General features: G+C 51.3%; 4 protein-coding genes across 4 annotated transcripts; 2 read left to right on the forward strand and 2 right to left on the reverse strand.

Moving 5' to 3' along the window:
* Positions 1-303: 303 nt before the first annotated feature.
* TrAFT101_009169 (uncharacterized protein) lies at positions 304-513 on the reverse strand (the record flags this gene model as incomplete). Its single annotated transcript, XM_066128556.1, has 1 exon — positions 304-513. The coding sequence occupies one exon, from the start codon at positions 511-513 to the stop codon at positions 304-306; it is 210 nt and encodes a 69-aa protein (XP_065984676.1).
* A 2,374-nt stretch (positions 514-2,887) lies between these two features.
* TrAFT101_009170 (uncharacterized protein) lies at positions 2,888-7,008 on the forward strand. The gene has a single exon (XM_024910325.2). The coding sequence runs from the start codon at positions 3,416-3,418 to the stop codon at positions 5,567-5,569; it is 2,154 nt and encodes a 717-aa protein (XP_024755664.1). The 5' UTR covers positions 2,888-3,415; the 3' UTR covers positions 5,570-7,008.
* An 832-nt stretch (positions 7,009-7,840) lies between these two features.
* On the forward strand, positions 7,841-9,665 carry TrAFT101_009171 (uncharacterized protein). The gene has a single exon (XM_024908989.2). The coding sequence runs from the start codon at positions 8,127-8,129 to the stop codon at positions 9,330-9,332; it is 1,206 nt and encodes a 401-aa protein (XP_024755663.2). The 5' UTR covers positions 7,841-8,126; the 3' UTR covers positions 9,333-9,665.
* Positions 9,578-12,937, reverse strand: TrAFT101_009172 (uncharacterized protein). Its single transcript, XM_066128557.1, has 3 exons — positions 11,748-12,937; positions 10,928-11,688; positions 9,578-10,873 (listed from the first exon to the last, which is right to left on the reverse strand). The coding sequence occupies exons 1-3, from the start codon at positions 12,707-12,709 to the stop codon at positions 9,780-9,782; spliced, it is 2,817 nt and encodes a 938-aa protein (XP_065984677.1). The 5' UTR covers positions 12,710-12,937; the 3' UTR covers positions 9,578-9,779.
* Positions 12,938-13,339: the final 402 nt, after the last annotated feature.

Genomic DNA, 13,339 nt, shown 5'->3' on the forward strand with positions numbered 1-13,339 from the left:
GCCGCAGCCCGGCTGTGAGCTGCGGGACAGTCCTACATGGTCCATGTAGGACTTGCCGGCAGCCTGGGATGTGGACACGGATACCTAGCATTGTGGACAAGGGCGTGTGCAGACAGTTGATCATGCAACTTGCTAGACGCTATAACAGAATACTGTGGTAGCAAGTAATAGTAATACTAGTGTCCATATAACGGAAATCTCTTGAGTCATCGGCTGAGCAGCGTTTAAAAAAAAAAAAAAGATTTCAACTCTTCAAGAATATGACTCGGAAGACAAAACGAGAAAGGGTGTGCTGCTTGCTGCTTAGCCCAGCAACTGCCGACCTATGAGGAGCTGTAAAGCTTGCATGACGGCGAACGGCGACGATTGGGCCTCAATGGCAAATGGGGGGCCGGTGTGAGCTGGCATCAACGGAACATCCGCATCCACATGCGCCCCTCCTCCTGCAACCAGGCAGAGCAGGCCCCCGGACGCTTCTCTCCACGTCTTTACATCAGCTTTTGGAGACGACATCTCGGCCGTCGCATCGTGAGAAATAGACGCAAGACGAAACGGTATGGTTGAAAGCTTCTTTTTTCTTCTTCTTCTTCTCTCCCCATTCCCACCGCTCAACGAGCGCTATAAGAGGCAAAGATGGAGAATTATTCTTTTGCTCGCCGCCCTTTTGCAGTTGATACCCAACAAAGGCCTAAGAAGAATTTTCCGCCAAGTTGGGCAGGGAAAGGAGGAAAAAAAGGGAAGTAGCGTCTGTAGCAATAGGAGCTTGGTGGTGGTAGTAAGTCGTCGCAATAGCAATAGAGGATGTTGTTGAGGCTGGGAGGTGTACGTGTAATATCCGGACCCCCGTATTGTGGTCTGCGCTTCTTCGCCATTGCTACCAATTGGCGTGTCATTAGTCCCATCGAGGCTGGCACCAGCCAGACCGTATACTGTAAGAATGGAAAGAATTTTTTTTGTTCAATCTGTCCGGGGAAAAGACAGCTGGCAGTTCAACTAGACGCTGCTGTCCAACGTTGAGCTGTCCAGGTATCCACGGTGGCAATGTTTAAGATAACATACCAAACGCACAAAAGCACAGTTTCAGCCAGACACCGTGTTTCACAATTCGCACATCAAGACATCAAGAACAGAAGGCGATCCAAGGTGGCGGGGCGCCAGCAACGGGCAGAGACGAGCCGCGCAGCCTGGCCCCGTCGAATCTCCACAGTTGGGCGTGAGTGCTTTTTTCGTCTTCCACTCTGGCCATCCCATTTGGTAGCGGCTCTACCCGGAGCTCTCTGGCACTAGATTTTGGTGTTTCCACACGTCCTGAAGTCGGATATAGCAGAGAAATGGAAATGGAAGGTTTTTCGCTGCTTAGCTTGTCATCTCACCATGTCTCTTCTAATCCTTGTCCGAGCCGAGGGATTGGTGTTGGGAGCACTGGTGACGTCGTTCCCAGCTGCACGGAGCAAAAATTTGTCGTCGTTGGGCCCGTCTAGGCATGATTCCAACGCTGCGGTAGTCGTCACCGTCGGCGGCCAGGTTTAGAGCCTGCATTGCCGCGTGCAGGTCTCCATCCGTCCTTGAGAAAAGGTAGGCGAGATGGGATATTTCCATCTAGAGGGTGAAGAGTGCTGCTGTAGAGGGCAACTAAGAGGACCACCCCCCTTCTTTCGATCAAAGTATGAAGATCCCTGTTCGAACCTCTTTTCTTCCCACCGCATTGCATCGTCCCGCATTGCTATCTTTGGCGAGCGCTTGCTGCGACAGACAATCGTGCTCGCAGCGCCCCGTACAGTATATTCGTATATGTTGCTTTCTCTCATCTTATGCTTCGTAAGAGTAGTCGTAGTAGCAGATGCCCTCCTGACCCTCGTCAAACCCTGCGCGAGACTCGCGATCCTCGCAACTCGCCCGGCTTCCCATTCGCCAGCGTCCATCGTCGTGCTCGAGGCAAGAAAAGGTGGTGCGGCACCTCCGCCCTCGGCCACTCGTTGAGACGGGGCTAAGCAGCAACTGGAGGGTCAGGCGGTGCCAGCTGCCGATGCACTGTGCAGCGCTGCAGGCCTGAGACTGGCCCACGACCCACGAAGAAAAGGCGAGACGGCGATTTGAGCTGCGTGTATCGCGTTGTGGTAGCTCAAACGAAGGAAGCACCGGCTTTCTGGATGGTGGAGAGAGGACTGACACCCGTCCATTCGGGAGACATCCATGGCTGAGCCTTAGTCCGTAATGAGCAGAGATTGATTCTGTAGCACAATACAGTATGATGCCTCTTGCAACAATAGCATGAGCATGAGTTTGACCGTCTGCAAGATTTGTGAGAGTACTGTACATCAGCAGAAGCCACCGTCAGTGATCTTACATACATGCCTTCGCATGAGGTAGCATCTCCTCTGCAGCCTGCAGGCAGCATCCAGCCGCGCGATATTGGTGTCTCGTCGAGCGCCGTAAACACACCACCATCTGCCCAGTGCACCTGGATTTGCAAGCAATAGTCGCCTCGCCCATCTTGATAGTCTGTTGCCCATTCTTTCTCTTCATTTTTCATCTCCCTTTCCTCCCGCACAGACGAGCACCCAGAGACTGGCCAGCTCTCGCTCCTCTCGCTGCCCAAGCTCAAGCCCGGGCGCGCTCCCTTGCCATCAGCTGCTGCCAGCATCCGTGCAGTCATCATCAAACCACTGCGCGCTGGCACAGCACAGTACCGGGCTGTCCTTTGGCGCACAGCCGGCCGACAGACAGCGCATAAACCCCCCTAGAGCACGCCCCCTCCGCCCCTCCAAACCCCTCCCTAGCGCACCCCCTCCCCCCGCTCCATGCCACACAACCTGAACCTTCGCACCCCTCAATTCCCGCCCTCGTAGCGCTGCTCTGGCTGCCCTGCACACACTTCTGGCCATTGGATCAGCGACAACGGGCGATTAAAACCTCGCTGCTGCGCTGTCAGTTGGGTCTGCGTCCTGTCAACAAAGCGCCGTCCTCCAGTCATTTTCTGCTGCAGCTGCAGGCGGGAGAAGAATAAATTTTTTTTGCTACCTGGTGTCATCCTTTATTATCTTACGCTGCCCGTCACTCTGAGAGGAGGGGCTCATCTCATACTCATACTCATTCACACCACAACTCAACTCTCACTCATCCGCACTCCCGCCGGACTCTGCTTCATCCCATACAGCGTCCGCCAGAACTCAGACTTCACCGCATTGCCAGTATCCACGTTTTTGCTCTAGCCGCTGATCCGACACGAGACCGGTTGTACGCCCGACTGAACTAGTAGTCGCTGCCTAATAGACGGCCGCTCTTAACGGCGACTCAAAACGACCCAGATTCCCCGCCCTGGCGGCATCTCTTTCTACTTATAACCACCAGGCGATTTTTTGCCATTTATTAACCTGCTCCCTTCCGGGGCGATTCAACCTTCCATCTAGACATCATGTTTAAGAAGTCGATGGTAGGCTACGTCGAGGACATTGACGAGGACATCAGCAGCACCATTGGCGTTGAGGGCACTCGACGATACGCCGTATCCGAGTACGCCAAATCTGAGGCGCCGAGAAGTCCTGAGCGATCCAACACCAGCAAGCCCCGTGGCGACAGAGGCTACTCAGACTCCGAGACTGACGAGTCCGACTCCAGCCTCAGCAGCGTCACTGACTCTGAAGACGACACACGCGCACCTGTTAAGAGCCAGAAGATGAGGCCTGTTGCTGCTGACACTCGACGCCCAATGCACACAGACCGGGAGCCTCGCCGCGATCCTCGGGACCTTCGAGACCCTCGCGGTCCCCGAGAGGCCAGAGACCGCCCGAGGATGGAGAGGAAGCCCAGAGAGGATGACGACCAGAGGAGGATGAGGCCCGAGCCCAAAGACAGAGACCCCAGAGCCCCACGAGAGCCCAGAGGCCCCAAGAAGACTCGGCCTGGCCCTCCCAAGCACGCCGCTTCCCAGCCTGTTGTCAACCAGAATGGCTATCGACGAGGACAGTTTGAGGACCCGGCTGCTTACGGAATCCAACAGCCTGCTGCCTCCGGGCAGCGACCTCGAGCCCATACTCGTCCTGCAAGCTACTACGCAGGCCAGCCACCCCCACCGCCTCCTCCTCTGGATATGGGCTGGAATGGGCCTCACCCTCCGCCATTCGGCATGCCAGGCTTTCAGCCTCCGCCTCACATGTTTTCTCCTCTTGGCCCTCCTGGGGGCCCTCCTGGGGGCCCTCCAATGCACCCTGGCATGCCACCTCAGTCTCCCATGGGCATGCCACCACCGGGATACTTCCCTTTTGAGGGCCCAATGGGACCACCTGGGCCACACGGTCCGCCTGGGCCGCCTCCTCCGGGCGAGCAGCTAAGGCATCGCTTTGATGGACGCCCCTCTTCTGCCATCGGCTTTGGCTCTCCTCCAGAGGCCTTAGAATACTTTCCCGAGGAATTCGATGCTTATGGCGAAGAGCCGGCCCAGAAAGTTGCCCGCCGTCCCTCGCGGCCCAAGAAGCCGGCGATGCCAGAAGAGCGCAAGAAGATGCCTCATCCGGAATTTGCTCCAAAGCGTACCCAGTCGGCAAGGCCAACTGCAGGCGCCTACAAACCGCCCATGACACCGCGCGAGCCCTTGCGCGAGCAGCCGCGAGAACATCAGCCGCGAGAACACCTGCGGGAGCAAGCACGGGAGCACATCCGTGATCAGGTACGTGAGCGCCCACAGTCGCGACCAGCTCAGCAGCGACCACCGCCGGCCCACCGAAGGTCAGTTGGCTTTGTAGACACGCATGCCTTTGATGATGACGAGTACTTGGGCGGCGAGGTGGACCTCTACCAAGAAGTCTCTCCCAACCAGCGCCGTACTGCCCTTGCTCGGCCTCGACGCAGCCACTCTGTCGCCTATGATCAAAACGGATATGACATTGTTCCCGCTGGCAACCGGGGCCGTCGCGCGTCCATGTACGGACCTGGGCCTCATGATTCTTTTGGCGGTGCCAGCCTTGAGGAGGACAACCGGTACTTTGATGCTCTGCGGTACCAGGAAGATGTCAGCGGAGGCACGCCGATGCCCTTGACTGCTGAGTCGCTACGCAAGGCATCCAAACGTGGAGAGTTGGCCAGCAGCCGATCCACCAGGAGCAGCGGAAGCCACGACGAGAGCGACTACAGGCGAAGTCACACTACTGGCCACACCACTCAATCTTCCGCAGCCCACGATGACTTCACCATCAAGGTTTCTGGGCAAGCAGTCGTCAAGATGCCCGGTGCTCAGATTGAGTGCGACGGAGGCGAAATCACCTTCAGCAGCGGTCGAGGCGGGGCTCCGGGTTCGGGGCCCCCAGGCGCTTCTCGTGCTGGCAGCGATAAGGAGAGCACCATTTACCAGCTTGATGATGCCCGAAGCTCTCGCATGGAGCGCAAGGCACTACCTCATCGCCCTCGCGCAACCAGCCAGTCCGATGTCCACAGCCGCATCTATGCTCCGCTGCGTGGCCCATATGAGCATGCCCCGTATGAGCATATCCCATTTGAACCCTATGACTCGTATGAACGCATTACTTATGAACATGCACCCTACGATCCATCTCTTGCTGCTCACGATTATTAATGATTACGACCAAAACATCATGTTTGATGAATAAAATAAATTCACGATATAAAATTCACGACTAATGACATGATAAACAAAATATGCAGCTTTCTTCTTTCATCTTTTGTATCGATCTCGATTTGCGGAAGCAAGCGTCTTAACTCCCTTTGGGGGTTGCCTGCTGACGATATTTCTTTTTTGATTTTCAATTTTCGTTTATTTTTTTACAAATTTTTCTTCTCTTCTCTTCTCTTCTAACTGCCTTCACATCTTGCGCTTGTCTTGGTGGTTCATATACCCTGCCGCCATTCTACGGCGGTAAACCATTCTGATACCCCCAAAAAATAGTTGGCGATGGAAGGATATTGTGTTGAGGTTTCTACTGGGCGGACACGTTGATACATGCGGACGGTATTCTTGGTTTATTTCATCTTATCTCATCTTTTCCTTTCTTTTTCCTTCTTCTTCGTTTACATGCTACTCTTGCTTTGCGAGTCGTGCTGCCTGCAGAGCGTGTCGGTGAGATAATTGAGCTCGATTGGGCGAGCTGAGAGAAGCTGGTCTGACTCCTCTCCCGACCTTGCCGCATGGGAAATGGCGCCATCTTTGAGGAGGGCTGTTTCTGCTGGGCATAATCCATAATCCCGACAATGTCCATCTCCCGCCTTTTGACGGCATTCCCAAGGCTAGCACGATGTGGAAGACGTATTGGATCAAAGTCCTCAATATTTTATTTTTCATTTCTGGTTTTGGGACATATTCAGTCTATTATCTTAGCGGCCCTTTTTGTGTTAAGAGGAGGAAATCATCGAATTATTTGATCTTATTCATGTCTCATCAAATGTTACGAAAGCGATAGAATGTATGAGCAACGGGGGTTCGCACCCCCTTCACTCCCTCTGCCGTATACACGCGGGGCTCTTTTTTTCTTGTTTCTCAACTGGCATTCCAATCTGTCTCCCCGTGCTCCTTTCTCAACTCTTCCCCCCTTCTTCTCCTTTCATCCTTCGAAAGAGAGAAGATTGCTGTGATTGGCGACCACGTGCATTCGAGCCGGACTCAATACCCCTCACGGCTTACCCTTGTGGGCTAGCACGCATAATGCGAGGAGTACTACATGCATGCATGGCTCGAGGAGGACGTGATATTATGGACTAGATAGGATTGCTTGCTGCAGGGAAAGGGAGTCTTTTTTCCTCTCTTTCTTCTTCTTTTTTGTGCTTACGGAGCGAGGGCGGAGGGGTGTTTGGATAGCAATGCGCCTGCTGGGAGGCATGAAGAGGGATTGATTGATTGGCTTGATGACTTCGTTCATGACATGATGATGAACCAAAAGTGCTTTTTTTACTTATTTCATTTTTGTTGTTTTCTTTTCTTTTCTTTTTCTTTTGAAAGACATGTATTTATGATTTAGCTCTAGCCTTGCTTTCTACTGTCACAATTAATAGCCTCTGGGGCGTTTCTTTTCAAACTAGCATACCAAAATGTGACCGATTTCTTTGCTGCAAAGTACCGATCCGATGGATACCAAGGCACTTTGATGGAATGGAGCAAATACGCCCAACTCCATCGTAATTTCTGGTCCTCATGCAGGGAGCCGGCCCAGGCGGTGAATCACAAAAGCTGAGAAGCCACCACGTAGGTCCAATGTGGATCAGCGGGTGTTTGTCTCTTGTCTTGCCATGCACGCTATTTTTTTCGACTCGCAAATATGTACTAGCCAACCAATACAGTACTCCATAACAGCACGGAACTTTCTATGTATCCACTGCGGAAAATGAGTAGAAGGTAGGTAGAATTTTGAGTCCATGTTGAATTTCGTGTACTCCGTATAAGCTTCGTCGGGCTGGATGCCGGGCGTCCATCTAGTAACTAGATGGCCTGGATAGATGGGCTTTGAGTTCCGGGCGTGATTGGATGGATCGATCTTGTGGGGCGTTGCTGGGCCAGCGAGCTGTGCTGCTTACTGCACGCTTGATGCTGTCACTAGAGAGCTATTTTTGGTTTACAAGTATTGAGGTATCTAACATTGATGGCGTAACTTCAAGTTATTTGATAACGTGTGAAATTTTAAGAGAAGCCGTTGATGCATTGTTTGACTGAATAGACGTAAACTTTAGAAAGAAAAAAGCATACCCGAATTCACATTTTTTTTTCTCGCCATTCAAAGCAAACAAAGTTAGCGGATTGGCCTGCTGCGGGCGAATCGTCGTCAGCACTGCCAAAAAACTCCACGCCCACCCCAGCCCCCTGGTTTCTGGAGGAACAGCACTGGCTGCAGGATTCTGCCTAACCACTTGCACGCACGCACGCTTTGTTTTCGTTAGCGCTTTTCTGCACTCTTCAACCTCAACTTTTGTTGTTGTTGATAACGTCACGGCATTTTTTCAAGAGTGAGATAGACAAATCTCGTCTTGTTTTCTCAAGCGCATAGCCCAGGCTCTTTTGGAGAGGCTCTCGCTGGCTGACCGACACGACAGCGATTGGCCCATTCGCAGCTTTTCCACGTTTTATTCAATCGGCGAGACATTCCGCATTCCAACACGGCGGCCCAGTAAAGCCTCCATCCATCAATATGGCGCCGGCGCTGGCGAGTGCCGGACAGGCCCTCACCGGCACCCAGACTGTCGATGTTATCGACACCGACACCTTCCCCAGCTCTGCAGATGGCCCTCTCGCCGAGGGAGCCCGCCTCTTTGCTCGACTCGCCAAGCGAACCAACGATCCGTCCAAAGGTGTTCTCGACCCCCACGACATCAACAATGCCGGCTTCTTCTTCCTTTTCGCGCTCATCGGCGTTGTCTTTGTCGTAACGGGCATCTGGTTCTTCTTCTGGGCCAAGAACGGCGGTATCCACTTCAAAGACGACGATTGGGACGACTACAAGTCTACGGTTCTGCGTCGCAAGGGTCCCAATGGAACGATTCTCTCCAATGCCACCCGCTCGACTGATCTGGGCGGTGGAAGTGTCTATAAGCGCTACGACGACCACGAGGATGATGGCCACACTGTAATTACGGAAAGCACTGCTCTGAGCGGCATCACTGCCGGTGCGAGTGACATTTTTGCGCGCGAGAAGCGCAAGAAGAAGAGGGAAGCTCGCGAGGCTGAGCGCAGAAAGCGACGCGGCGAAAAGGGTAAGAGCACCAGCTCAAACGAATTCGAGGGCGTCGTGGATGAAAAGGCAGAGCGAGACGCCAAGAAGTTCCTGCGCAGCTACCGTCACGAAAAGGCCGCCCGCGTTGGTGGAATCAACAAAGAGGCCGAAGGCTCAGAATGGGAAGGATCTACAAACGCGGCTGAATCTTCCGTTGGCGCAACGTCCGAACTGCTTCTTCACCAGGAACCCACGCCTACTTCGGACCCTCCTCCCAAGGCTGAACCCCCCAAGACTAGAAGCGGTGGTATCCGAAAGGTGTACTCGACCGCAGACCGCAGAGAGAACAGGGAATCCGAGAGACTGCGCGCCGAGGCTCGACGACTGCGGGCGGCTGACAAGGTTGCCCAACGAGACTTTGCCTACCAGCGAGCTACCGGCGCGGCAACAGACAGCCAGTTGAGCGAGAGTTTGCTGTCTGGCACGGCTAGTGGCAGTGGTGGCTCGACTACTCTTGGTGAGAGTATCCCTGAGGAGGGCGAGAGTGAAGTCGGCACCAAGAGCTACCACCACCCGATGCCTGAGCTGAGAGAGCAGAGGAGGAGGGAGAGAGAGGAGCGCAGGGCGAGACGAACCAAGAGCGGTTATCGACGTACAAACACTGACGAGAACTCTGAAATTTGAAAGGGAGAGGAGAGTTGTTGATATGATGATGGGATGATGGGATGCCGGGTTTACTTATGGGTTGGCAAATGTGGAATAATTGAATGCTGTTCTTTTTTTTCTCTCTTGAAGACTTGGCTGGTTATTATTATTGGTACTTTTGATGAGGTTTGGGAAGTGGGTGGTATGGATGTCTCTTTTGTCTTTCTTTCTTTTGTATGCAGACAGACACGGCGGTCACACGTAACGCAACGATGAACGAAGGCTGTGATTTGTGATTTGAGATATATAGTTATTCCCCCCAGTTTTTAAATAAATGACGATTTCACCCCGCTTATATGAACTATTCCTTTGCTGCCCCCCTTCAAGTTTAAAGTGACGCTAGGTAGGTACTCTATGTAAATCTTAATACCTAGGATCCAAGCAGGACTGTACAAAATAAATTGGTGTAAGTTAAGGTATTAGTAGTTACAATATAATCTCCTCCAATCTCTTTGATAACCACATAACGTCCTGGGAATATGCTCCAAAAGCCTGCAAAAGGCCCTCGTGTGCACGGAGGTAATACTGCCTTGCGTTTTGCAATTCGCCATGTTTGGAGCAAATATCTCCAAGGCTCATGAGGCAGTCCAGTCTTAGTTCGACGGCGGTGTTAATTATTGATCCGTCTTCTAGTTCCTGCACTTTCTCAAACCCTCGAAGTGCCCGTTCATACATGGCTTGAGCTTCCTTCAGCCGGTCGTGATAGAAATAGAGGCCTGCCAGATTGTAAACTGTGATAAGGGTTGATTTGCTTTCTGGCCCACATGCTTTCTCGAGTTTTCGAATTGCCCGCATAAACACGGCTTCAGCTTTACTGAACCGGTCTTGGCCGGCAAATATGGCAGCCACAGCATGCAATAGCCCCAGCTCTTCATTTTCTATATGCATGGTATCATAGCATTGTTCTGCATGTTTTAGGAGTCGCCGTTGCTTCGACCACCAAAGCTCGGGCTGTTCTTCGTTCGGGGCATGAAAGCCTACGCAGTGAAACGCCGCTCGAGCTATCTCCTCGCAGGGCTTCTGATCAAGGACATGATAGAACATCCAATATTGGACGATTGAATTCACGCTATAACCGTCAGACTCTGTATGATCCATCGTATAAGGTGTATTGGGTATATCAGCCTGCACAAGTCCGTAATTGCATAAAAGGCCCATTGTAGTATGAAATGTGAGGCTATCTCTTGTTAATTCCCGAAGCCAGTCTGGCTTGTATTCGCCGTCCTGTAGTAACTCATACCACAGGTCGTTACAATCGAAGTATACCCATTGACGGAGTAGAAGGGCTGCATTTGCGTTTTGCTCCTCAATGTGCGCAAGCGAGATATTCCATATCGCGCTCAAGGTTCTAAATGACGATTTCAGGTTTGGATGGGTTTCATCCATTTGTGTCAAAGACTTTTCGTATAGTTGGAGATATTCGGTGCATGATATGGACGCTTGCTTCAAATAAGCTCCCACTGATGCGAGGGCCAGAGGATGTCCACTAAGCTGCCGCGCAAGAAGGACCGCCGATTTGTCTATCTCAAAAGTTGCTTAGTCTGTTGTTCTCAAAGATGACTGAGACTGCTTACCTTGTCTTATATTCTCCCGACAAGACGAAGATGATAAAAGGTCCAGGCTATCTTCAACCTGCTCGAACATTCCAATTTCAATGCAATGCCCCAGTTTACTTAAAAATCGTGGTGCAGTCACGATGACAGCACCATGGTTAGACTCTGGTATGTATTTGCGAATATCAAATGCCCTCTGTGTCTTTGCTTTTCTCGAGTTAATAGAATCTGTGTGGGAAGTGTTCTCTTTATCAATAAGTGAAGTATCTATAGTATCCCTGGTATCCTTAGAGGTATCCTTAGTATCCCTAGTATCCTCAGTATCGAGAATGCTTGGATCTGGAAAAAGATGGTTATCATAAATAATCAGCCAAGAATCGTTCGCAGGCTCATCAAACCACCCTTTGACTGCTATCACGATTTCGTTTTGAATTTTGCTTTGAATCGCATCAGAGATGTAATTCGCTGATGGGTCATAGCTGAAGATCCATGTCGCCAATCCAACGAAGCTTTGGTTAATCGCTGTTTCATCTCTCGCGTTTATCCAAACAATTGCCGAGTAATCTTCACGGTGCCGCTGAGCGTATTCGATGGCTAGCTGGGTCTTGCCTCTACCTCTAGATCCATGAAGGACAACGACACGACGAAGCTGAGCCGTGCCCCTGAGAGCCTTTTGCATTTGTGCAAGCTCCTCTTGCCTAGAAATAAACTTTGGGACCCGATTCTCAGGTAGATAGAATGGAAGCCTGTAAGCGGTTGGTGTATAGTGACTATTAAATGTTCTTGCTTGAAGAGTTAGTTGTATAGCTATTGACCAGCTACGCCACAAGGTTATGCTTACCCCTGTTCTGAATCGATGGGTAGATGAAAGAATAACTGCCTAGCATAAGCCGCGGCGGCCGCTGCTGCAAACCCGTCCCAGATGCCGTTCTTATGGGAGTCGCAATAATTGGAAATGCCCCGAATAACCATACAAGGGAAACCGGTAAGTGCTCCCGCGGCCTCCATCTCAAAGCATAGAACTCCGTGTTGCTTCGACAGGCCATCTCTCTGCTTAGCATCTCTAATCGACAGCTCCCCAGACGCTATATTGCCTCTATGCACAACAACAAAAGCCTCGTCGTCATCCTCACCGACTGGTCTTGGAATTCGTTGCTCTGAACTGCATCCTCCTTTCTCGCAAGACACTCCCTGTTGCTGATGATCGTAATCTGGCAGATACAGATGGTCGTTCGCGATACCCGGGAACTTGAACCGCCGCAGTCCTCGGCGTTCTGTCTTGAATCTCAGTGTATCTTTCCAAACAGGATCGTAGTCCATCCTATCCCGTTGCACGGCCAAGGCTTGTGCAGCGTTGAGGAGTACAGCTGGCGGAGGCATAATAGAACCGGTACGTTCAAAAAGGCCATTCCTTGCCTTACCGTGGTCAAATTGAATCACTCCAGAGTGCTCGCCAGTCGGTTTGCTGACCACCACATGGCCCAGCCGGATCATCCCATTGTCTGTCTCTACCGGCACACCACCTCCAATGCCAACTAGTAAGCCATATCTGAGGTTCTTGAATGTCATCCTCATCTGTGTAACGACTGTAGCCGCAGAACAATTGCCTGTCTGATTGAGGCCGGCAATCACAACATTGTGGCCATTTATGCTGCCGAGTTTGTAAACGTTGTGATCTGTAAAGTCTTGCTCGATAGGCATGTGTTCTTCATCCAACATTTCCATCGCTGCGATCTGTTCTACTTCTGACGGACATATCCACCCCACTCGGTAGCTGTCAGGCATGAGCCTTTTCGGCGGCATCGTTAATATGGTTAAACAACAGATTAAATAGCACTTAGACAACGGCACTGAAGACTTGGAAAGAAGAGAGCAGAATGTTGGACAGACGAGGGATTGATAGTGGGACAATCAGAGAGGATAGCTGGAGTTTCTACCTGATAATTAGACGCATCTTACGATGGATTTGGCCAATTTTGCTGCGCTTTCTTCATTAAGCGCCAGCCTCGTGAGAGGCGCATATCGAGCGCATATTGCATATTGTCGGCCAATCAGACGCATGATGCAGCTTTGATGCATGGATGTTCTGAACCATGATATGGGGTAGAGAAATCGCCTATATATATAAACAGTATTTACTGAGAAAAGAATTGTATACTATTAGACTCCTAAATAAGAGTTGTGGCGGCAATTAGCAGGACTGCTTAGCAGCAGAGATCCCCCTTGTACACGGCAAAGGTCACATCGAGATACATCCGGGCAGCGATTAATACTACCTAGTTGGGTATTGTATTTTCTGTTCAAAGTCAATGGACAAGGGACAAATACGACAACGCTTCATTATTGATTACAAAATATTTCCATTTTGGGCTTTTGGCACTTGCACAAGTAGTAATACAACCTTGCAATATCTAATGGCACCAATTGGGCAAC

Source organism: Trichoderma asperellum, chromosome 5 (genome assembly GCF_020647865.1).
Source record: "Trichoderma asperellum chromosome 5, complete sequence".
NCBI classification, from domain to species: Eukaryota; Fungi; Ascomycota; class Sordariomycetes; order Hypocreales; family Hypocreaceae; genus Trichoderma; species Trichoderma asperellum.